The 26,795-nt window shown below is 46.3% G+C and overlaps 1 protein-coding gene across 1 annotated transcript in view; it reads left to right on the top strand.

Moving 5' to 3' along the window:
- Positions 1 to 26,795, top strand: part of PRRC2C (proline rich coiled-coil 2C) — a 2,776,386-nt gene that overhangs the window by 525,379 nt on the left and 2,224,212 nt on the right. The window contains exon 6 of the mRNA XM_044086759.1: positions 12,999 to 13,282. Within this exon, the coding sequence (XP_043942694.1) occupies positions 12,999 to 13,282 (284 nt within the window). The remainder of the gene's footprint in view (positions 1 to 12,998; positions 13,283 to 26,795) is intronic.

Raw genomic sequence — 26,795 nt, 5'->3', positions numbered from 1 at the left:
GACAAGCAGTGACCTTATGGGACACAGCATTGGCTTATCAAGTTCACCTGCAAGCACAATTCCTGCTAGGAAAAACATACTGTGGCAGATAACTAAGCAGAAACCTCATGGATCCCCATGAATGGAAACTGGATCCACAAGTCTTCAGCATGATGACAAGGAAATGGGGATGCCCAGACCTAGATCTATTTGCCTCCCCTCACAACTGCCAATTGTGGAGATTTTGCACAAGGATTTATCACAAGCAAGCATGGAGAGTGGACGTCCTATCCTTCAGCTGGAAATATCTAACAGTATATGCCTTTCCTCCACTGCCTCTCCTTCCCAGGGTACTACTAAAGGTCAGACGAGAAGCCAAAAATGATACTAATTGCACCAGACTGCTCACGCCAGCACTGGTACCCAATCCTAAAGAGCTTGTCTCAAGGTCCAGCATGGATATTGCCGCAAACCTCTCCTTTGCTGGTTCAACAAAACAATCTGGTCCTGCACAGCCAACTCAAGACCTTAAATCTGGCAGCATGGCGGATAATGTAGCCATTCAGAACACTCCTCTTTCAAAAGCTGTTATGGATGTCATCTAGGAAGCCTAGTACCAGAAAATCTTATGCAGAAAAATGGAAGAGATTCTGTGCTTGGAACCAGGAACAAGGCACTGACAAGTGTGTACCAAATATCCCTCAGATTTTACAATACCTAACTGAGATGTTGAACAAAGGCCTTTCTTTCTCAATTATGATTCATGCCTCTGCCATTTCAGGCCATTACAATACGGAACCACCTATCTTTTCTCATCCTTTAAGGCAGTACCTCAGAGAGGCCAAAAACATCAGGCCTCCAAGGAGAGCACCCGTTCCGGCATGGGACCTCCATTATGTTTTGGAAAAACTCACACTGCCTCCTTTTGAGCCAGCCTCAACAGCTGATATAAAATTCTTATCCTGGAAAACAGCTCTGCTCCTAGCAATAACCTATGCAAAATGAGTCTGAGTTACAAAGCACTCATGGCTGTGGAACCTTTTATCATTTTTCACCCAGACAGGGTTTCTCCGAGGACAAACCCAACATTTATGCCTAAGGTGTGGTGTCCAGTGTGGCCCTCAACCAAACCATTAACTTGCCTACCTTTTATCCAAACCCGCAGAACAGGGGTGAGAAAATACTGCATTCTTTGGACATCACAGACCGTTACGCTTCTACTTGGACAGAACTAAAGCTTTCAGAAAGACTGCGCAACTTTTATTGTCATATGCTGCAGGATCACAAGGAAAGGCAATCTCAAACAGACTGTTTCTAAATGGATAGGCCATTGCATCCGTTTCTGCTATTTTCAACATGGCAAATCAGTGCTTAAGGGCATTAGGCCTCATTCTACCAGAGCAGCAGCCACTTCAGCAGCCTTCCTTAGAGGAGTACCAGCCAAAGACATCTTAGAGGCTGCAACTTGGAGTTCAGTGCACACATTCACAAAGCGCTACCACTTACCTCTTTACTCTAAATCCAGAGCAGGCTTTGCCACTGCAGTTCTGCAGGGCCTCATAGCCTCTTCTAATTTTATATAGCCCAGCCACCCATCCTCAGCTTTGGGATTCAACCCAAGAGTAATGACTGCAACAGTGAAACACGATGAACATAGTACAGTTGTGTACCTACCATAAATGTAGTTAGTGTATTCACTGTTGCAGTCCAGGTTACCCACCCACCATCCCCCTTTTCTTTGCTGGGACTTATCTGTGCTTCTCTCCTATACAAACCTATGTGGTGCATTTGCTTGTAGATAAAACAAATGTTGTTTTTTTTGCATGCATACTTATTGGCATATTTTTTCAGCCTACCAATTTGGGGGCACCTGACATCTAGGGCAAGAAAAACTGAAGAAAATGACGTTGGCTGCATCTTTTATTCCCCTGGCGCACTGACGTCAGGGAAGAGGCGACAGCAACCGACGCCGGACCTAGACTTTGGAATTCTGGCCGACTGCGGGTAGTCTGCCAGCAGGATAACCCAAGAGTAATGACTGCAACAGTGAATACACTCTAACATCTACATTTATGGTAGGTACACAACTGTACTTTACCATCTCCTCCTTGACTGTGCCAGTACTGGGTTGAGAGAGCTCAGCCTCCCGTTTGGCTGTATAGTTGCATCTCTCTCATATATTTGAGCTTGTTGGGAGGAGGAGAGGGTGGTCTGTGTACATAAGGCAATTGTAACATTTCCTCAAGATTCCCAGATTCACCAGCTGGATTGGAGAGTAAACCTGAAACTGACTTTTGGACATGCCAGAATAGTATAAGGAACTGCTTTTTGACTGATCAGAAAGGACCAGTAGGGAGCCAAGTACTTGTAAAGAGTATAAGAGGGTGTAGTGCTTTAGTATATTAGTGTTTACTTATAAGATTACTTATAAGAGCAAGTGCAGGGCTTTAGAATGAAAATAGTGTGCTTACTTTGAAATTTAGAACAGTTCTAATGGAAAAAGTGAAGAGTAGACTTTGTGGAGCCGGGAATACTTTAAACCTGTTTAAGTGGCGCTACCCAATGCTGCGCTATGTGCAAAATTGCGCAAATGTGGGTTTTAAAGCAGGGAAACTGAAAGAGATAGGAATTGACCCAAAACGGCCAATAAGCTACTAGTTTCCGGGCTGAGACCACTCCTCCAGGGACAGAGAGGCTGCTCAAAGCTCCCCCACTCACTGCTGAACAGAGAAGCTTCCTCCTATCCAAGTAAGGATATGGGCAACACAGGAAACTATACCACAGTCCGGAATTCAGCAAAACCTGAAATCTGGACTAATCTAGTTCAGCAAAGGCGGGAAAAGAGATTATTTTTGTTTTTTTTCTTCAGAAAACAGAAAATCACACAGAAAACACTGTAAATGCTATAAACAGGCTAGCGCACTTGAGTGTGTAGCCTACAACAGTTATACAATACAAAAATGACTTAGAATGATATTAAACAAGTGCAAAACTGTAAAAAGCAGGAAAGGCAATACAAATAAAATTTCCTATGCTAGGCAATGATGCCTGGTTGGCAACACTAGAGTTAAAAGAAGCATACCCTGCACATCCCAATCAAGGATCTTGTAGAAGATAGCTACGCTTCAAAGCACGCTACACGCATGATCAGTTCTGTGCACTGCCCTTTGCCTTGTCTACTGCACCCAGGGTATTCACAAAGTGCCTGGCTCCAATTATTGCATTTTGCAAGCAAAGACGTATTCAAATATACCCATACCTGGACGATTGTCTAATTCAGGCAGAAAACCAGAGCTTACTTTTGAATCATTTGGCGTTTGTAAAAAGGGTTCTAGCTTGTCTGGGGTACACCATAAACAAAAAGAATTCACAACTGGTACCCTGTCAAAAAATTACATTCCTGGGAGCAAGCTGGAATACAACTTCCCAGATGGCTTACCTCACGCCAGAAAAGCAAATTCATTTGATAACGTATTTCAAGCAAGTGGCCACAAAAACCCTGCTCTCTGCAAGACAGATACTGCAAGCCTTGGGGTTCATGGCCTTTTGCATTCTTCTAATTCAATATGCAAGACTGCATGTGAGGAAACTACAGTGCTGTCTAAAAAGCCTATGGAGTCAACATTATCATAGCCTAGAAACAATGATTCCTATCATACCTTGCGTACGCTTAGAGTTCCTCTGGTGGGCGGAGGCCTGCCACCAAAACAAGGGACTACCATTCACACTACCCCCTGCCGCCCAAACTCTAACAGATACAGCAGACTATCCATGGGGGGGGGGGGCTCCCTTCACAGGGAAGTGCATTCAGGGCAAATGGAGCCCAAGTCAAATGCACTTACATATCAAATCAAAAAGAAATGTTAGCTGTACAGAATTCTCTGACAGCCTTCAAGAACTACATTCTTCCAGGACAACTAATGGTAAAGACTGACAACACTACGGTTGTGGTACATAAACAAGCAGGGGGGTACACATTCCTACCCCCTCTGCAGACTAGCCATGGCATTGTGGAACACAGCCTTGAGCTACCAGGTGCACCTACAAGCTCAATTCCTGCCAGGAAAATTAAATATACTGGCAGACTCACTAAGCAGAAACCTCATGGACCCACACGAGTGGAAACGGGAACCAAGGATTTTCAACATGTTGACATGCGAATGGGGAGCCCAGACATAGACTTATTTACCTCCCCCCAGAACGACCAATTGGGCAAGTTTTGCACAAGGATTCCCCACAACCAAGCCTGGAAAGTAGATGCTCTGTCCTTCAGCTGGAAAAACCTATCAGTCTTCACCCCCCCCCCCCAACTGCCTCTGCTCTCCAAAGGTCTACTAAAAGTCAAACGGGACAAACCAAGGATGATTGCTCCAGACTGGCCATGTCAACACTGGTATCCCCTCCTGTGCAGTGTCGCAGTTATCTCCATGGCACTTGCCTCAGACCTCTTCCCTGCTGTCTCAGCAGGAGAACCAGATCCTGTACCCTCAGCTTCCAACATTGAACCTTGCAGCCTGGCTAACTACTTACTCAGCCTTATCATCCCTTAGCAAACCTGTGATGGATGTTATCTAAGAGGCAAGGAGGCCTAGCACTAGAAAATCTTATGCTGAAAAATGGAAAAGATTCTGTGCCTGGAAACCATCTCAAGGGTTGAGCACAGCAGCGCCCAATTTACCTCAGATTTTGCAGTACTTAACTGAGATGCTTCACAAGGGCCTGTCTTTCCTCCATTAAAATCCACACCTCAGCCATTTCAGCGCATTATAAAAGAACATCCCCTCTTCTCTCATCCTCTGCTCAAGCAGTACCTCGGGGGGGGGGGGGGCAAAAAATTTGAGACCACCCTGGAGAGCTCCAACCCCTGCCTGGGACCTTAACTTTGTATTGGAGAAACTCACTCTACCTCCTTTCGAGCCAGCTGCTACTACAGACTTAAAATTTCTTTCTTGGAAAACAGCTTTCCTTTTAGCAATCACTTTTTAGCTAGAAGGCTATCTGAATCGCAGGCCCTTATGGCAGTGGAGCCTTTTATAGTCTTTCATGCAGACAGTATGTCACTCAGGACCAATCCATCCTTCATGCCCAAGGTGGTATCCAGTGTAGCTCTTAATCAGTCCATTCATCTGCCAACCTTCTTTCCCAATCCACAGAACAAAGGGGAATGGATTCTGTATTCCTTGGATGTTTACAGACAACTTAGATTCTACTTGGACATAACCAAACCTCGAAGAAAATCTGAACTGCTGGTAGCATTTGCTGCAGGGGCAGAGGGGAAGGCTATTTCAAAACAAACCATTTCTAAATGGATAAGCCATTGCATTCATTTCTGCTATAAGCACCATGGAAAACCTATTCCCCAGAGGATCAGATTTCACTCCACCAGGGCTGCATCTACTTCTGCAGCCTTTCTCAGAGTGGTTCCTACCAGGGGCATCCTATAAGCTGCTACCTGGAGTTCTGTGCATACTTTCACCAAGCATTGTCATTTACCAATTTTCTCTAAATCCAGAGCTGGCTTTGCCACTGCTGTGTTGCAGGGACTTATAGCTGGCCGTAATGCTACATAAACTCTTCCTCCCAACCATAGCTTTGGGAATCTACCCAAATGTAATGACTGCAGTAGTGAAACACTAAGAACATAATACAGTTGTGTACACTTACCATAAATGTAGATGTTAGAGTGTATTCACTGTTGCAGTCCTGGTTACCCTCCCTTCAGCCCCATAACTTCTGACTATACCTCTACTTTCCTTTACTATGCTTAAAAGACTTTTTGGTGTATTTGCTTTTTGTTGGAGGTATACCTTCGTGTTATGTTTATTTACTCCCCATTTGGGGGGCACTTGACATCTGGGGCAAGAAAAACTGATGTAATGGCGTCTGCTGCATGTTTTATAGCCCTGACGACCTGACATCATGGAAGAAGAGACAGCGACCGACGCAGTACTCAAGACTTTGTTAATCAGGCCGACTCAGGGCAACCTGCAAGTAGATTACCCAAATGTAATGACTACAACAGTGAATACACTGTAACATCTACATTTATGGTAAGTGTACACTGTACTATGTCAGTGGGATCACTGTTGCTGTAGCCACTCCCTCTCTGATCCCATTCCCCATTTTTGTATTTCTTTTTTTTTTTTTAATTTTCCCAGCATTGTCCTTGGGTTTTAGCTTCTCTGTCGCTGTTGGCATGAAAGCTTTGTAAGGCTTTGTGCCCATGTCTCACTTTTAGGAAGCTAAACTCAGCTCAGTCTGCATAACAGATGTTATGTGATCCTATCTCGCCTACATTCTGAATGATGGGTTCGGAGCCGATCCCTCGGCTCCGACTCGGCACGCTTATGCCAAAGAGCGAAGTCTCTTACTGGCTGAGCTTACCATATCCCAGGATGCACCACTACCAGTCCCCCAGATCTCGTTTGCCGCTAACAAGTGAAGACGTGGTCTCGAGCTGGCTGAGTTAAGTAGTGATTATTTCACTAGTTTTTCCTGTCAGGTTTTTCTTCTTTTTCTATAAAAAGCTGTTTTAACCGCTATTCTTGTGTTTTGAGTGTGTTTGACAAAATTCACTTGGTGAATTCTTGTGTTGTGAGTGACTAGGAGTACCTCTTGTCTGGAAAGGCCTTTCCCGGTCTTTTTGTTTGTAGGTGACTTCGATTCTTTTTTGAATCATTTACATTTCTCTTCTTAAATAAGATCTAACGGAGAGAAATTATTATATTACAGAGTTTGTGCTGTGTTTGACTAACTCAGAGTATTGCGAGTGATAACTGTAAGCCTACTCTAGGTGTATTACCAGTGTTCTTTCAGTTACTTTTGAAAATTTCTGTAATGTCTCAGAATCCCAGGCCTTCGGGCTTCAAGAAATGTGTAAAATGTAGCTTCAAAATGTCCATCACGGACGATCACTCGCTATGTGTGTATTGCTTAGGGGCAAAGCATTTACAGGAATCATGTAGTGTATGTCACGCTTTTTCCTCAAGGGTCCTCCAGGAGAGGAAAAATAAATTAATTCTTAAGGGATTAATTAAACCTTCTTTCGAAGAAGCTTTGGCATCCTCTCCTTCTCCGGCCAAAAAGAAAAGGGCGTCTGCTCCGACCAGTCCGTCGGATCCGATCGCTAAGAAACAAAGGCAGGCCTCTCCTTCGGCTCCAAGGACTTGGGCCGAGGTCAGTATCGGTCTGCCTCGATGCCACCAGTATCGACTCCTCTGGCTTCGAGCCGATAGCTGGGGCATCGAGGCGGGTCATCTTCGCCGGCTCCACTGCTCGGAGCCGACAAAGGTTGCCCGCTCAGACACTTCCTCCTCGGCGCGAAGTCCTCCTCGGCACCGATGGAAACTGGTGTGTGTATTCCCGGCGCCGATACTCATCGAGTCGCCGAGCCGGTCCCCTAGTCCTTTGGGGCCGTTGGAGAGGCCTTCGGACCCGTTCTGTTTCCTCTCGGTCTTCGAGGATGTCAGATTCTGATATAGACAGGGTGCTCCAAAGACTGTTCCAGTCCCCAGTCTTCCAAAATTTGTTTGGTTCCGACCCAGTTGGCTTGAGCCGATGACCTTGGCCCACCCCATTGCCATTCCTCCTCCGACTGCTTCGGCTCCGTCGGAGCAGGTGCTGTTGGAGCCGATGGAGATCTCAGGGTCGGCTCCGACCCTTACTCCAACCCGGCCTCGGGTCCGAGTTTGTACGCTGGACGTCTTCGGCTGGACCCGGGGTGATGTTTGGGACCTATGCTTTCGGTTCCGAGCCTCCCCTCGGTGCTTCGCGGGTCTTCCGTCGACTATCACGGCTCGGGACCGGACACTCCCAGGATTCTGGGGGTCCGGCTTTCAGAGCCATGAGGAGTGCCTTGGCCAAGTCCTCTTCGGCCATCTCCCCGGCTTTACCGGCACCTTCCCTAGGCGTGGAGACTGGGTCTTTGGCAGTTCCCTGTCCGTAGTCAGCGGAGCCCCGGGGCCTGAGGTTACCCCAGTGGGGTTCCCTTCCTCCTGAGGGTTCTTCTGAGCTGTCTTCGGAGGAACCCCCAAGGAAGAGATCGTGCAAGAGGAAGCACGTGGACTCCCCCGAGTCTATTACTTCAGACACTGATCTGGATGATGCAGAGGGGTCCCCGAAGTCGTCCTCGGATGATGTCTCCTTTGCAGACATCTTAGAGATCCTCAAACAACGAGGCGGCTGGATATCCAAACCCCCCTCTACTGACGAGTCAGTGCTCCTCAAGGCCTTTGGGGCTCAGCCCTCCGCCTCCTGGGTGTCTCCACCCTTCGACGAGCTTCTGGATTTAGTTTGTCGAAGGGCGTGGGAACATCCAGATACCGTGGAACCAGTCCCTTCTCGTCCAAATAAATTTTTGTCTGCTCCCCGAGAAGGAGTTCCTCACTAAAGGCGTGGCTGTAGATGCCATGGTGGTGGCATCTGCTACACAACAGGACGTGGCAGAGGCTTCAACGTCCATCCATCCTCCTAATAAGGAGTCTAGGAGTATGGACAGGTACGGGAAGCGCACCCTGACTTCAGCGGCCTTTACTTTAAGGTCTCTGAATTATTTGGCACATTTTACCAGGCTTCAGAGGGATCTGGTCAAGGAGTTGTCAGATTCCCTCTCGGGTAACCTACCTGAGCAGCTAGCCCAGTCGGTTAGCTCTCAGTTGGCTATCCTTACGTCAATTTCTAACTCGTCCATGAGGCTCATTTCCTATGCGGCCGAAGGGGCGGGTAGAGCGGCAGGCACAGGCGTGGCTCTACGGAGACAAGCCTGGCTCCGTTTGTGTCAGTTCGCGGAGGCCTTCAAGTCTTCCTTCGCCGACGCTCCCTTTGATGGGTCCTCCTTGTTTGGACCCAAGGTTAAAGACACCCTTACCTGCTGTGAGCAAGAGGGAAAAACTTTATCTGCCGTAGGTGCCGTTATTCCACTCCCTTCGGCCTTACCCCAAGGCTAAAGGAGGGGAAAATGTGGTTCCAAATCCGTAAGTTTTTCTCCCAACAGCAGGAAGAATCCCTTCCAGAGGCAGAGGACGGGAAATTTTTCAGGAGACGCCGTCCCAGAGGCGGCAGAGGGCCCCGCAATTCTGGAGACCGCGAGTCCTTTCGTGGCTCTTCAGCCTCCCACACGTCATGAGGGATTGCCCGGCTGTGCTGCTCTGGAGCCAGTCGGGTGTCGTTGCCAAGCACCTAAAAGCCTGGGAGTCAATCACTCAGGACAGATGGGTGCTTCGATCGTTGCCGGAGGTTACACCATCCCATTCACATTCTCGCCCCCACCGTCCAAAAGAATCCCGGACCCACCACCCAGTCAAAGGGAAATGGCAGCCGCAGAAGCTTTAAAGCTGCTAGAAAAGGAGTCATCCAACCGGTCCCCACAGACCAGATCGGATCAGGAAATTACTCCAGGTTCTTTTAGTGCCAAAAGACAGGGGACCTGAGACCAATATTGGATCTCAGCAGACTGAACCAATCCGTCCACGAAATCCAAATTCGAATGGTCACGTTACAATCCATTCTCCCATTGTTGGAGAAGGATGTTTGGATGTGCTCCATAGACCTCAAGGACGCCTATTATCACATACCGATACATCAGGCGTCCAGAAGGTATCTGCGCTTCAGCCTGGGAGTCAGTCATTACCAATTTTGCGCTCTGCCCTTTGGTCTCACCACAGCCCCCAGGGTGTTCACCAAGTGTTTGGCAGTAGTGACGGCTCACCTGAGAAGTCTTGGATTCCAAGTGTTTCCCTATCTGGACGACTGGCTCCTGACTGCCACCACCAGGCATCTACTAATGGACAACCTCAAAGCCACCATCTCCTGGGTGTTACCCTGGGGATTACATTCAATTGGTCAAAGTCTGTCTTGCTGCCCTCTCAACGCATAAAGTTCATAGGAGCAGAGATAGACTCAAGATTGATGCGTCTTCCTTCCTGCCGAAAGGATCCAAACTTTACAGGGCCAAGTTCAAGCTCTGATCTCGAGATCCAAAGCCCCAGCCAGGATGGTTCTACAAGTTCTAGGCTCAATGTCTGCCACGGTTCTTTTAGTCCCTCTGGCAAGATTGCACATGAGGATTCTTCAGTGGCTATTGTCAACGCAATGGTCCTTTCAGGATCTTCCCCTCAATCATCACATCATGATTACGGATATATGCAAAAGGGACCTTCGCTGGTGGCTTCAGACATCCAATTTGGATCAAGGAAACCCCTTTGTTCTTCCCTCTCCAGTGGTTACCCTGACGACAGATGCCTCCCAGATAGGGTGGGGGGGGCATTGTCTGGGCAGGCTAGTTCAGGGCTCCTGGCTTCCAGACGAAGCTCTTCTCCACATCAGTGTGTTGGAGATGAGGGCCGTACTTCTATCCCTACAGGCCTTACACAAGTTTCTTCCTCAGGGCATCATCGCCATCCACACAGACAACATGTCGGTGGTTTGGTATCTGAACAAACAAGGAGGGACCAGATCATACCCCCTTTGCAGAGAGGCCATGAGAGTGTGGGAATGGGCTGTAGCTACCAACCGCTTCTTGGTAGCGACCCACATCCCGGGAAAGTCAAATGTATTGGCAGACAAATTGAGCAGGACAATTCTCTCTCCTCACGAGTGGTCTCTAAACCACACAGTAGCAGCTCAGGTTTTCAGGAGATGGGGGACGCCGTGCTGCGACCTATTTGCAACTCCACTAAACACCAAGTGCCAAAGGTTCTTCTCCTTGATCCCACATCAGGAAGTACCAGCCATGGATGCTCTAGCACAACCTTGGCCAACAGGGCTACTTTATGCCTTTCCTCCAATTCCGCTTCTTCCCAGAGTTATTCAAAAGCCTCTCAACTGGGGTCTTCAATGATACTGATTGCCCCGTACTGGCCTCGTCAGGTATGGTTTCCTACCTGAAGAAGCATGCAGTGGACGATCCGTGGACTTTAGACCTGATTCCGGACTTGCTAATCCATCAGTCGGGACTTCGACATCAGTCCCTTCAATCTTTGAAATTGACAGCTTGGCTCCTCCACTTCCGACTTTAGTTAGAAGGCACACACTAGACCCGGAAGTTGTTCACATTTTATCTTCGGCCCACAAACCTACCACTAACAAATTGTACCTTAGTAAGTGGAAGAGGTTTGCTATCTGGGCTCAACTCAAGGGCTTAGACCCCATCTCTGCTCCTGTCCCAGAGGTCTTGAAATTTTTAACATCCCTGTTTAATCAGGGATCTTCTGTCTCAACTATTAAAGTCCAACTAGCTGCTATCTCTAAATTCCACGAATCCATGGATCCTCCTTTGATGAGCAGCAGACTATGCAAAACTTTCATTAAAGGTGCGAGCCTATTAAGACCACCAATTTTTCATCCTGCACCTCCGTGATCTTGATTTGGTGCTTCGCGCATTAACATCTCCCCCTTTCGAACCGGCTGCTACATGCGAGTTAAAATATCTGTCTTGGAAAACTGCCTTCTTAGTCGCAATTACTTCGGCAAGAAGAGTTTCAGAGCTTCAAGCCCTGTCTATTAAGCCACCGTACTTGATTTTCCACAAGGATAGAGTATCACTTAGGCCTAATCCATCCTTTGTCCCAAAGGTCTGTTCTAGTTTCTGCCTCCAACAATCTCTAGAGCTACCGGTTTTCTTCCCAAAATTCTCCAATGAAGCAGAATACACTCTTCATAAATTGGACGTTCACAGGCAATTACGCTTCTATTTAGACAGGACTCAGCAACTTCGTAAGTCAGACCAGTTGTTTGTGTCCTTCTCAGATAATAAACTGGGCCAAACCATCACAAAAGCTACTATCTAAAATGGATCAGAGATTGCATAACTCAGGCTTATTCTTCTTGAATAAGCAACTTACAACATCTATCAAGGCTCATTCTACCAGAGCTATGGCTACTTCTATAGCTTTTCATTCCAAGCTCGCTATATCGGAAATCTGTGCTGCGGCTACTTGGTCCAATCCGCACACTTTCATTTCCCACTACAAATTGGATGTGGCATCTAAAGGACGAGCTTCATTTGGTTCCACGGTACTCAGGAGTGTTTTCCAGTGAGCCACCCAGGATTCAGGTGCTAGGGACGCTGTCCCATCATTCAGAATGTAGGCGAGATAGGATCACATAACATCTTTTAGTTATGTACTCACCATAACTTCAGATGTTTGGGATCCATCTCGCACATTCCTAATACCCACCCTCCTTCCCCCTGCCTTGGAGATCAGAAGAGATTGAACGGTTTTGAGTTCTACTGTTTTATCTTGTTTCATCTGACGATGTTACATAAGCAGGGTATGCATGTGTGCATGTATGCGGACAAACTAGATCTGGGGGACTGGTAGTGGTGCATCCTGGGATATGGTAAGCTCAGCCAGTAAGAGACTTCGCTCTTTGGCATAAGCGTGCAGTCGAGCCGAGGGATCGGCTCCGAACCCATCATTCAGAATGTAGGCGAGATGGATCCCAAACATCTGAAGTTATGGTGAGTACATAACTAAAAGTTTGGGCACATGGAATGAGTGCTGAAGATTTGGAAGCTGGACTGACATTAGGATGGTGCAGTGGTACGTTGTCCTGTCACAGCAAGAGGCTCTCCGGTTTGATTCTCTGCTGGGGGTGCCTTCTGTGTGGAGTCTGCATGTCCTTGTGGGTTTCCTCCAGGTTTTCTAGTTTCCTCCCAAGTTAGACATCCGTCCGGAACGTTTCTTTCCGGGCCTCCGCTGAAAATTGGCTTAATTCAAAATCAGACTTTCTTAGTAAACAAGTGTTAAATGTCCTTGACAGAGCATAACTCTTGTAGCTTAGGCTACTGCAGCAGTGCTCATTTGAACATCTGTTATGGTAAGAGTTGCACAATTGTACTTTCAGATTTTTTTTCTTTTAAAAATGGTGCAATATTGGTTAGTAATTAGAATAACCTTGTGTGCTCCTGCATTTGAGGTGCATAAATCAGCTTACCTTGGAAGGTTTGGCTTTGTCTTTTTTGTGGTCTTCTGTCATTTAATGGTTGTCTGTCTTATTTTGTCTTGTCTGTTCTGTAGACGTTGCCATTTGGAGAGAAGGTGGAGGTCGAAACCTGAATACCACCCCCATTCCATTAGAGCAAGATAACTGCAAAGTCTCTACCTCTGAGGACGGAGGTATTGTGGCTGCAGGTGGTACCTCTGACCAGAATGAAACTCGGAAAGGAAGTGACACTCATGATAAACGGGACGTGCGGCCACTTGTAAGTGGCACACAGCCACTTCAGCCTAAGCAAAATGGACAGCAGTCTGGTTTGGCACCTCCACTTTCTTCACAGTTCCGGGGAATAATGCCTTCTTATGTAAGTACTTGCAGCCTAGTTTAGTCTGACGTAACTGCAGGTGTTCATATGCAATTCAGACAGTAAAATAAATGTAAGCTTTTTCTGTGGAGCTACTAAACAAAGCTCTCCTTAAAACTGACTTATCTGTTTGCAAGTTGCCAAAATATTCATTAGTATTTTTTAATTCCTTATTCTGTATACTTAGTCAGTGGTGTTTAATTGATCAATTTTGTGTGCAACAGCTTTTCAGTAATACCATTTGACTTTTTCATGTTATGTTCATTCCATGTTTGTCAATTTCATAAAACACATTTACTGTAGTACATGTAACATAAACCACTTGGCTTGGGTTCTACAATATTCTGTTTGGGATAGAACAGACTAGAGATGGTGTGGGGCTTGTGGGCAGGAACACGCCCCAGAAGGTGCTGAGGGATGTCATCAGAATTAGACTCGTGGCAGTCAGACTGCAGTATAAGCATAGGCTGAGATCATGAATATATCATGTCCCCCAGCAAGGTTGTGATAACTAGGAAGATTGCATTCATGCAACAGTTTCAGGACCCACTAGATGAAGCAGGGCAACTTGACTTGATGTCGATTAGAGAACCGGAATTCACATACCGGGGAAGACAGAACAGGGAGCCATTAGAGACTGTGCTTGGAAAGGTCACATGGTTCTATTGACTTTTCTAGTCCTAAGAAAATGATTCTTGAGACCCATACCGATTCTTGCAAGATTAAACAAATCCCTGCAAGACCCAAAGTTCAACATGCTGTCTTTGCAGCATCTCCTGTGACTGATATCCCAACAAGCCGTTATGATAACTTTAAATCTACTCCCAACAGACTTTGTGTAAGGTGCCCTTTTGGGAGATGCGTGGACAGTGCAGGTGTCCTTTGACAGTTGCAGGAAAAAGCATGTAAACATCAAGGAGATCATGGTAGTTCTTCCATCAGAGAGCTTAAGCACATTCGGCAACAGAGCCCCTGCTTATTAGAACAGAAAGTACCACTGTGATGTGGCATCATAAAAAAAAAAAAACAAAGAAAAACCCACTGCCAGTTTCCTGTACCGACTGACAAAACCAGTTCCAAATGAGCAAAAGTGAGTACCAACTGAAAATAGTCGAAAACATAGAATTCTACACCCAAGCTGTGTGTATATATATTAAAAAAAAAAAGTTAATGGCAAAGCTTTTGACATGCACTCAGTGCTCAGCAATGGGGAGCATCGAAAGAGTTGTCTGAAAAGCTTTGCTATGAAATACGTTATTTATACAACTTAAATGTTGAATTCCATTTTGTTACTGGGTGTTGTCCAGACTGGCTTTGTGGATATGTGAACTGGCACAGGAAGGTTTTGCAACCAGGGCTGAATAACATCCTTTACTGAGCAGCAGTCTGCCAGGTAGCTTAAACAGACCAGCACTAGACTCCACAGAATAGGTGCTAAGAGGGACTGTTCTAGTCAAGTAGGGTCTTCAGAATGGTAGGTAGTTTGATTCTTTTAAAAAAAAAGTTTGAGCATGAGGGGGGGGGGGGACTTCACTTCTGCAGCCATAGAAAGCTCCAGATGTCCTTCAAGGATGCATCTGCAGTCCTTACAAATGGGGTTGTCCTGTCGTCAGGCAGCCCTTCGGTCGGCCGGATTCCAAAGTCTGGGTCTGGCCTCGGCTGGTGTCGCACTTCACCCGACGTCATCACTGTAGGTCTTCGGGTATAAAGGCATCAGCCGACGCCATTTTCCCCAGTCTTTCTTGCCGTGGCGCCAAGCAGAAGCTGTTCGAAGTGCGGTCGGTCAGATCCAGAGATTACTACTACCGAATACTACTTCAAGACTTCTAAAAGCTAAGTACCCGTTGGGGACTCTTTCTTGCCTCAGCCGATGTCAGAAAAAGTGAATAACTGTTTAACTTGTGGGAAACAAATACCTCATAAAGATTTCCACTCTTACTGCTTACCTTGTTTAGGCCCAGACCACGACGTAGCAGCTTGTTTAGCCTGTGCTTCCTTCAACCGAGCGCTTAGGCGTCGGTCGGAGTTTGCTGAACAGTTTTTCGGCTCAGATTTTGCGTACATTATGCCGTCGGATCCTCCGACTACTCAAATTGTTAAGAAGCGCAAAGAAAAGGACCGACACAGTTACTGCCATATCTAAGCATTAATGTTTAAAGCTGACATCCTTGTAGCTTTGTAAATCTGATGTCACACTCCCACTCCCATTTTTTCCCACCAGTTACATTCCCTGATACCATGCATCTGGGCAGCTGCTCCCTTTGTCCCACTTTAGGAACATCTCTGGAGAGTGTCAGAAACAGAACCTTCTCCATGTTCTTCGTGTTTCACTGATGTTCTTCATGTTTCAGTGTTGCAGTCATTACATTTGGGTAATCTGCTGGCAGGTTGCCCTCAGTTGGCCTGATTAACAAAGTATTGGATGTTCATCGTGTTTCACTGTTGCAGTTATTACTCTTGGGTTATCCTGCTAGCAGGCTACCCTACGTCGGCCAGAATTCTAAAGTCTAGGTCCGGTGTCGGTTGCCATCGCCTCTCCCCTGACGTCAGTGTGCCAGGGGTATAAAAGATGCAGCCGATGCCATTTTCTTCAGTCTTTCTTGCCGTGTGGTGCCCGAAGCAAAAGTAGTTCGCAAGTGCCGGTCGGCCGACTCCTGAGATTTTCAAATCCGAATTTCAGAACCAAAGTCTTTATTAAAGCTAAGTACCCCGTTGGGGAAACTTATTTTCTTGCTCCAGACCGCTGTCAGAAAAAGTTAACAATTGTATTTCTTGTGGGAAGCAAATACCTCATAAGGATTTTCACTCTTACTGTATCCCTTGCGTAGGCCCTGATCACAACGTTGCTAGCTGTCGGTTTTGTGCTAGATTTAACCAACGCACTATTAAACGTCTGTTCAATTTTGCATTTCATTACTTTGGCCGAAGATTTAACTATGTAATGCCGTCGGACCAGCCGACTACCGGAGTTTACAAAAAACGCAAGGATAAGGATAGGCATCCGAGGTCCAAAACCAATGAGGCCTCTACTAGGCCAGTCGCCGGTTCTCAGTGAGGCGTTTTCGCAGCCCCTGGCGCCCGCTACCTCAGAGCCACAGGCCGCTTCCGACTCCCACGTGGAGCCCACTGGGCCTCTGGATACTCAAGGTATTGGACATTCTGAAATCATTCCCTCAGATGGGTCTGGAGCCGCTGAGCAGGCATCGGCTTATGAGGGTGTCTTCAGACCTACACAACTATATATTAAGCCATCTTCAGCTACAAAAACTAAAGCAGCTCTAAAGACAAAGAAACCAGTACAGCATTCTCCTACTCAGACTTCCATGCCTAAAAAACAGATGCTCAAAATGGCCGAAGACCTAATTACTTTGATCAGGGGCTCCCATTACCCTCCTGATAAGAGGCCTAGGCAAGGGACAGAGTATGATTCTTCTAATCAGGTTTCTGTTTCCTCTGATTCCTGTTCTGAACAGAATTGCTCCATGCTTCCCTATGAGGATTCTAATGCTGAAGAATTCGTTCCTTCAGCTTCTCCTCCTGAGGATTGTTCTTTTGGGGGAACCCTGCATACCATGATGGAGCATTTCCACTGGGAGAGCCAAGATTACTCTGAATCCAAGAAAAGGCTCAGACTTTCTGCTACTTCCTCAGCACAGACTCCTTGCTATTCCACCTGTTCTAGACATTGTAGATGTATTTTCAGAGTCAGGCCTGTCCCCTGACTCTTTATCCCATGCACATGCTAAGCCAGACAGATACTACAAGGTCCCGGATTCTCATAAATTCCTATATAAAAACCCCACTGCTGACCCAGAAACTATATCTCAGGGTCCCAAAGGGGTTAAAGCTTCCACTGCAAAAAACCCTGTCCCCTCTGATAGGGATTCTAGGACTCTAGACAGATGGGGGGGGGGGGGTTAGTCTACACTTCTGCTACCCTGGCTGTAAGGGCTTTAAATTTTTCCTGTGCTTATATCAGCAATATTTAATGTCACTGCTTAAATAGAAATTGTTGGCAAATACTGAATGTTCAGAGAACATGGAATTGCAGGATTTATTGCATGCAGCTGAATAAATGGGAAAGCATAATTTGCAATGTGGTTATGATTCACTGCAGGCCTCTTGCAGGGCCGCTGTTACAGGTTCTGTTATTAGAAGGCATGCTTGGTTAAAGGAACAGAATCTGCCTTATCTTGTTAAAGAAAAATTATTAGATGCACCATTACAGCATGATACTTTGGTACTAAAGCAGAAGAGGTGTTGAAAAAAATAGAGGATAAAGCAAAATCCATGCAGACAGTCAAGGATTTCTTACACGTACAGCCACCCAGGTTTAGCAGGAACTGGCCTTCTAAAAATTGGTCCTTCCTGTGTCAGACAGACCACAAAGAGGCAGATACAGGCGTCCCAGAGGCAGATCTCAGCCCCAAGACTCGCAGGCCTAAACAGTTGGGTGCTCCTACCTCCAAAAGCGGAGAAGACAAATCACAGCCTTACAGGAAACAGTCTCAATGACTTTCTTCTACCAGATCCAAGCACTTTTCTTTTAGCAGCCCCCTTAGGGGGGAAGCTAGCACTTTTTTCATTAAATTGGCAAATGGTTACCCAAGACAAATGGGTCCCGAACATAGGGTCCCAAGGCTACAGGTTCCATTTTCACATACTACCAAGATCAAAAGGTATGCCAGACCTGCTACACAATCAATGGGCAGAGGCACAAAAACAAATTACAGCCCTCATGGACATGAGGGCCATTCAGCAGGTACCACAACAAGGGCAGGGACAAGGATTTTACTCCAGACTTTTCCTAGTACCCAGAAAGGGCAAAACCTGGAGACCAATACTGGACCTGTCTATACTAAATACTTTTCTGGAAGTTCCAAAGTTCAAGATGTTGACTCTACAGCAGCTACTGCCCATGCTGAGCAACAAGGCTTGGCTCGTAACTTTGGACCTAAAAGAGGCATACCTGCATGTCCCAATCAGACAATCTTGCAGGAGAAACCACAGTTTCATAGCTGGCTCAATGCATTACCTATTCTCTGCACTGCCCTTTGGCTTATCTACTGCGCCCAGGGTCTTCACAAAATGCCTGGCACCAGTAATTGCGTTTTGCAGACAAAAAGGAATTCAAATATATCCCTACTTGGACAACTGTCTAATTCAAGCAGAGAACAAAGACATTCTTCAAAAGCATCTGGCGTTTGTAAAAAGATTACTAATTGGCCTAGGGTACACAGTAAACGAAAAGAAATCAAAACTAGTGCCCTCTCAAGAGATATTCCGGGGTGCAAGCTTAAATACAACTGCCCAGATGGCTTCTCATGCCAGACAAAAGCAACTGAATACTTCAAGAAATTGGCAACAAAAACCCACTTATCTGCAAGGAAAATCCTGCAGGCCTTGGGTTTCATGGCATCCTGCATTCTACTAATTCCATATGCCAGACTGCTTATGACAAAACTAAAATGGTATCTAAAAAGTATTAGGACTCAACATTGCCACAGCCTGGAGACAGTAATTGCACTCATTCCCTGCCTGCAACAGGAGCTACGATGGTGGGCAGAAGCCTGTCACCACAACAAGGGTCTGCCATTCAGTTTACCCACAGCCAGACAGACACTGAAAACTGATGCATTAGATTATGCCTGGGGGGGGGCCATATGGCAGGAAAATGTATTCAGGGCACATGGCCTGCAAACCAGATGCATCTTCACATCAATCCAAAAGAGATGCTAGCTGTTCAAAATGCCCTGACCGCTTTCAAGGACCTGCTTCATCCAGGACAGTTACTGATAGACAACACTACGGTCATGTGGTACATAAATAAGCAGGGAGGTACACACTCTTACCCCCCTCTGCAGACGAGCAATGAACTTATGGGACACAGCATTGGCTTTTCAAGTTCACCTGCAAGCACAATTCTTGCCAGGAAAAACAAATACTCTGGCAGACTAACTAAACAGAAACCTCATGGATCCCCACGAATGGAAACGCCACAAGTCTTCAACATGATAATAAGGAAGTGGGGATGCCCAGACATAGATCTATTTGCCTTCCCTCAAAACTGCCAATTGCAGAGATTTTGCACAAGGATTTATCACAAGCAAGCATGGAAAAGTGGACGCCCTATCCTTCAGCTGGAAAAATCTAACAGTATATGCCTTTCCTCCACTGCCTCTCCTTCCCAGGGTACTCCTAAAGGTCAGAGAAGATAAGCCAAAAATGATACGGATTGCACCAGACTGGCCATGGCAGCACTGGTACCCAATCCTAAAGAGCTTATCTCAAGGTCCAGCATGGATATACCTCAAACTTCTCACTTGATGACCCAACAAAACAATCGGATCCTCAACAGCCGACTAAGGACCTTAAATCTGGCAGCATGGCGGATAATGTAGCCATTCAGAACACTCCTCTTTCAAAAGCTGTTATGGATGCTATCGTGGAGGCCAGGAGGCCCAGTACCAGAAAATCTTATGCAGAAAAATGGAAGAGATTCTGTGCTTGGAACCAGGAACAAGGCATTGACACGTGTGTACCAAATATCCCACAGATTTTACAATACCTAACTGAGATGCTGAACAAAGGCCTTTCTTTCTCATCAATTAAGATTCATGCCTCTGCCATTTCAACCCATTACAATACAGAACCACCTATCTTTTCTCATCCTTTAATAAGGCAGTACCTCAGAGGGGCCAAAAACATTAGGCCTCCAAGGAGAGCACCAATTCCGGCCTGGGACCTCAGTTATGTTTTGGAAAAACTCACACTGCCTCCTTTCGAGACAGCATCAACAGCTGTTATAAAATTCTTATCCTGGAAAACAGCTCTGCTCCTAGCAATAACCTCCGCAAGGCGAGTCTCGGTGTTACAAGCACTCATGGCTGTGGAACCTTTCATCATTTTTCATCCAGACAGGGTTTCTCTGAGGACAAACCCTACATTTATGCCTAAGGTGGTGTCCAGTGTGGCCCTCAACCTAAACCATTCACTTGCCTACCTTTTATCCAAATCCACAGAGCAAGGGTGAAAAAATTCTGCATTCTTTGGACATACACAGGCAGTTACGCTTCTACTTGGACAGAACTAAAGCTTTCAGAAAGACTGAGCAACTTTTAGTATCATATGCTGCAGTATCACAAGGAAAGGCTATCTCAAAACAGACTATTTCTAAATGGATAGGCCTTTGCATCTGTTTCTGGTATTCTCAACATGGCAAATCAGTGCCTAAGGGCATTAGGCCTCATTCCACCAGAGCAGCAGCCACTTCAGCAGCCTTCCTCAGAGGCGTACAAACCAAAGATATCTTAACCTGGAGTTCAGTGCACACCTTCACAAAGCACTACCACTTACCTCTTCACTCTCAAGTCCAGAGCAGGCTTTGCCGCTGCAGTTCTGCAGGGCCTCATAGCCTCTCCTAATCCTATTTAGCCCAGCCACCCAACCTCAGCTTTGGCATTCTACCCAAGAGTAATGACTGCAACGGTGAAACACGAACATAGTACAGTTGTGTACCTACCATAAATGTAGATGTTCGAGTGTATTCACTGTTGCAGTCCAGGTTACCCATCCACCATCCCCCTTCTTTTTGCTGGGGCTTATCTGCACTTCTCTATTCTATACAACCTTTTTGGTGTATTTACTTGTAGATGAAGGAAATGTTATTTTTGTGCATGCATTTTCATTGGCATATTTTTCAGCCTACCAGTTTGGGGGCACCTGATATCTGGGGCAAGAAAAACTGAAGAAAATGGTGTCTGCTGCATCTTTTATACCCCTGGCGCACTGACGTCAGGGAAGAGGTGACAGCTACCGATGCCAGACCTAGACTTTGGAATTCTGGCTTACTGAGGGTATCCTGCCAGCAGGATAACCCAAGAGTAATGACTGCAACAGTGAATACACTCAACATCTACATTTGTGGTAGGTACACAACTGTACTGTCCTGCTTCTGTTACTGTCCCTTCATCCATGACATTAGGTTGTCAGGGGTATAAAACATGCAGCCAACACCATTACATCAGTCTTTTTTTTGCCGCTCTGTGCCCGAAGCAGAAGCAGTTCGCAAGTGCCGGATGGCCGACTCCTGAAATTTTCATTTTCGAGTTTCAGAGCCGAAGTAGTCAACTAAAATTTCAGTACCCCGTTGGGGAAACTTTTTCTTGCTCCTTACCGATGTCAGGAAAAGTTAATTGCATTACTTGTGGGAAGCAAATATCTCAAAAGGATTTTCATTTGTACTGTATTCCTTGCCTAGGCCCTGACCTCGACATGCCTTGCTGTCTGTTTTGTGCTAAATTTAATCAACACACAATTTTTGCTTCTAAATATTTTGGCTCTGGATTTAATTATCCAGAAATGTCTGTTAGCAATCCGACTACCGGAATACCTAAAAAATGCAAAGCAAAAGACACAGTCAAGGTCCAAAACTTACTACGACGCTTCTGCTAAGCCAGTCACCAGTTTGCCGGTACTCAGTGAGGCACAGCCCCTGATAACTGCTACTTCTGATTCGCAGGCCTCTACTGAGACCCATTCGGAGTCCAGTATGCAGCGAGATGCTTCAGTTATGTAACCCGCGGATGTCTCTACCATGTTCGTGTTACACTGCTGCAATCATCACACTTGGGTTATCCGGCTGTCAGGCGGTCCCGCATTTGGCCAGAGTTCCAAAGTCTTGGTCCGGCATCTGTTGCTGTCGCTTCTTCCCTGACGTCAGTGCGCCAGGGGTATACAAGGCTTACAATGCCATTTTCTTCAGTCTTTCTTGCCGCGCGGTGCCCGAAGCAGTTCACAAGTGCCAGTTGGCCGACACCTGAGATATTCAAATCGAATTTCACACCGAAGTCTTCATTAAAGTTAAGTACCCTGTTGGGGAACCTTTTCTTACCTCAGTCCGATGTCAGAAAAAGTTAACAATTGCATTTCTTGTGGGAAGCAAATGCCTCATAAGGACTTTCATTCTTATTGCATTCCTTGCCTAGGCCCAGACCACGACGTCACAGATTGTCGGTTTCGTGCTAGGTTTAACAAACGTACCATTAAACGTCGGTTTGATTTCGCCCGACATTGTTTTGGTTGGAAATTTAATTATACCATGCCGTCGGAGCAACAGACCGGAATGCATAAAAAACGCCAAGATAAATACAGGCAGCAGAGACCCAAACCAGACTCCAAGGCCTCTGCTAGGCCAGTCGCTGGTTCTCCGGTTTTTAGTGAGGCGCCTACTCAGCCCCTTGACGACCGGCTGATTTAGAACCCCAGGCGGCATCCGATTCCCAAGCTGAGATTGCCAGGCCTCCACAACCTTTACCTTTAGGCCCTTCCAACTCCATGGCTGAAGGAGATTCCGGTGCAGTTGACACACCTTCATTTGCAGAAGGTGTCTTCAGACCGACTACACTCACTATTAAATCCTATGCAAAGCTGAAAACCCCTTTAAAAACAAAGAAGACTGTACAGCAGTCTCCAGTACAAGGCCCCATGCCTAAAAAACAAATGCTTAAGATGGCTGAAGATTTAATTACCCTTATCAAGGGTTCCCATCCCCCTTCCTGATAAAAGGCCAAAACAGGAGGAGGACTACGCTTCCTCTGACCAGGTTTCAATTTCTTCAGATTCTTCTGAGGAACAGGAATATTCTTTTCGCCCTTATGAATTCTCTGATTCAGAAGAGTCTATTCCTTCAGCATCTCCCCCAGAAGACTACTCTTTTGGGGCAACTTTACATACCATGAAGGAACATTTCCACTGGGAAGGCCAGGATTACTCTGATTCTAAGAAAAGGCTCCGAGAGTTCCTTTTACTACCCCAGCACAGACCACTTGCTATTCCACCCGTGTTAGACATTGTGGATGATGTTTATTCAGAATCTAGCCTTAACCCAGATTCACTACCTCCTGCACCAGCCAAACCAGACAGAGATACTACAGAGTCCCTGACTCTCACAAATTCCTATATAAAAGCCCTGTTGCTGACCCAGAAATTATTTCCCAGGGTCCCAAAGGGGTTAATGCCTCTATTGCTAAAAATCCTGTACCCTCTGAAAGGGATTCTAGAGCACTAGACAGATGGGGAAAGAAAGTATATACCTCAGCTACTGTAGCTATGAGGGCCTTAAATTGCCAGTTTCACATGCTGAAATATCAACAGTATTTGATGTCTCAATTAAAACAAAAAAATGATCACACATACAGAACAGCCTGATTACAAGGAAATGCAGGATTTGTTGCATGCAGCTGAACAAGTGGGAAAACATACTTTGGAATGTGGATTTGATTCATTGGAAGCTTCTTGTAGAGCAGCAGTGACAGGGTCCTGTCATACATAGGCATGCTTGGTTAAAAGAACAAACTTTACCTGATCATGTTAAAGCAAAGTTATTAGATGCACCTTTACAGCAGGATGTTTTATTTGGTGTAAAAGCAGAAGAGGTTTTAAAGAAAATGGAGGATAAGGCAAAATCTATACAGACTGTCAAGGATTTTTTACAGGTTCAACCCCCTCGTTTCAGCAGAAATTGGCCAACCAAAAACTGGTTCTTTCCAGCTTCTGCCAGACCACAGAGGGGCAAATACAGACGCCCAAGGGGCAGAGGTCAGCCACAAGGCTCTTACCAGCCTCGACAATGGGGTGCCACAACCCATAAAGGAGGAGAAGACAGGTCTCAAAGTATCAGAAGACGAACACAATGACTTACCCCTCAGACTACCAAGCAAAACCCTCTTGGCGGCTCCCTTGGGGGGGGGGGGGGACTAGCACTTTTTGCAGACAACTGGCACAGCATCACAAAAGAGAAATGGGTCCTAAATATTGTATCTCAAGGATACAGATTCCACTTCCACACGATGTCCTTCAAGAATGCAACTGCAGTCATAACATGTGGGTTGTCCTGCCTCAGGCAGCCCTCGGTCGGCCGGATTCCAAAGTCTGGGTCCGACGTCTGCTGATGTCGCATTTCTCTCCGTCAGAGCGGCTGGAGTACATAAGCATCAGCCGACGCCATTTTCTTCAGTCTTTCTTGCCGCGGTGCCCAAGCAGAAGCAGTTCGCAAGTGCCGGTCGGTCAGCTCCTGTATTCTACGATACGAAGTCATCAAAAGCTAAGTACCCGTTGGGGACCTTTTCTTGCCTCAGCCGATGTCAGAAATTACTGAAAAGTTAACAATTGTCTTTTTGTGGTAAACAAATACCTCATAAGGATTTCCACTCTTACTGCCTCCCTTGCCTGGGCCCAGACCACGACGTCTCGGCCTGTGTAGCCTGTGCTCGCTTCAACAAGCGCACTCTCAGGCGCCGGGCGGAGTTCGCTGAAGATTTTTTCGGCGATAAATTTGCCTACACCATGCCGTCGGATCTTCCGACATCGCAAACTCCCAAAAAGCGAAAAGACCGGGACCGACATCCTCGGCCCGCGTCTACCACCGACTCCACGCCAAAACCTAGCGCAAGTGCTCCGGTTCCCTGTGAGACGGTCTCTCCACCGCTCCGAACCGAAGACACCGCATTACCGACGACTCCGATTCCAAACATTACTCCGACGCCAGTTATAGACTTTCCTCCGGATACCGAAACCGAGGAAATGCCCGAGACCATTGCTGTAGACAAGGTCACTCCTGCACGTGGAGCTGCCAGGCCTCCTATGGCCATGTCTATTAAGGCCTACACTAGGGCTAAGGCAGCCAGCAAAACAAAGCATATTACTTATAAATCCTTACCTCAGCCGACTCCGGAGACACAAATTATGTCCATGGCTGCTGATTTAATTTCCATGATTAGAGGTTCACAGGCCCATCCTGAGAGAGCATCCCAGCCTCCTCCTGATAAAGGCCCGGGTTGAACCCTCTGACCCTACTCCTTCAGATGAAGACTCTGAGGGCTCTGTCCACTCTGATAGCCAGGAAGAGCTCTTCCAGACCTATGAGGACTCGGATGCAGAAGATTCCATCCCTTCGGCTTCCCCTCCTGAGGATATTTCTTTTGGGGAAGTTCTGCACACCATGAGGGAACATTTCAAGTGGTAGGGTCAGGAATGTTCTGATTCTAGGAAACGCCTTAGGACTTTCCTTAAGAAGCCTCAGCACAGGCCCTTAGCTATTCCTCCTGTACTTGATGTTCTGGATGATTTGTATTCTGACTAGTGCTAACCCTGATTCGCTTCCTCCTGCTCCAGCCAAGCCAGACAGGTATTACAGGGTCCCAGAAACTCATTCCCATTTATTCAGGGCCCATACTGCTGATTTATAAACTATTTCCCAGGGGCCTAAAGGAGTTTCAGCCTCCACCTCAAAAAATCCTTTGCCCTCCAACAGGGAAGCAAGGTCATTAGAGAGATGGGGCAAAAAGGTTTACACATCCACTACCTGTGAGAGCTTTAAATTGTCTTTTTCATATGTTACAATATCAGGATTATCTCTTAGAAGATTTACAAAAAACATTAGCTTCTCCTGATCCTTTAGACAGGAAGACTTTGCAGGAAGCTGTACATAACACTCAGCAAGTAAGCAATCACTTCCTGCAGTGTGGATATGATGCACTGGAAGCTTCATGTAGGGCAGCTATGACAGGGGCAGTGATTCGTAGACATGCTTGGTTAAAAGATCAACCTCTACCAGATCATGTAAAAGCAAAACTTCTGGATGCACCTTTGGAAAAGAACAAGCTTTTTGGTGCAAATGCTAAGGAGGTGTTAAAGACCATCGAAGAAAAAGCAAAATCAGTTCAGATTGTGAAAGATTTCCTTAGGTTCAACCCCCCAGATTCAGTAGGAATTGGCCTTCAAAAAACTGGTCCTTTCCTAATTCAGAAAAGTTTCAAAGGGGTAAGAACAGACGTGGCCGAGGAAGAGGCCAATACAGAGGCCCTTAGAGGGGACGACAATGGCAGCCAGGAAACCAAAGAAGTGACGCAGGGGTTTCACCTGCCCAACAACCACAAACTCAATGACTTTCCTCTACTACCACCTACCAGGGAACAACTAGAAGCTCCCTTGCGGAAATTATCTCTGTTTGCAGAAAACTGGCACAGACTGACAAAGGACAAATGGATTTTGGACATTATAGACCGAGGGTACAGGTTTCATTTTCATACCTTACCAAGAAAACAAGGCATGCCAAACCTACCACAAACTCAAAGGGCAGAGGCTATCAAGCAAATCACTCTGCTGACTCGAATGAAAGCAATAGAAAGAGTTCCACAACAAGAACAGGGGTTTTACTCAAGACTGTTCCTTGTTCCAAGAAAAGAATCTCAGTGGAGACCAATACTGGACTTGTCCGCATTAAACACCTTTCTCATAGTACCAAAGTTCAAAATGCTGACTCTACAGCAACTCCTTCCCATGCTGGGCAAGGGGTCTTGGCTGATTACTCTGGACCTCAAAGAGGCATACCTGCATGTCCCTATCAGACACAGCTGCAGAAGATACCTCAGATTTCTTGCAGGGCCAGAGCATTATCAATTCTCAGCATTGCCATTTGGCTTATCTACTGCGCCCAGAGTATTTACAAAAT

This window comes from Protopterus annectens, chromosome 10.part0, assembly GCF_019279795.1.
Source record: "Protopterus annectens isolate FY-2018-M chromosome 10.part0, PAN1.0, whole genome shotgun sequence".
Classification (NCBI taxonomy): Eukaryota; Metazoa; Chordata; order Ceratodontiformes; family Protopteridae; genus Protopterus; species Protopterus annectens.
Note: the sequence above shows the minus strand (reverse complement) of the source record. Positions and strands in the feature narration are given on the sequence as shown.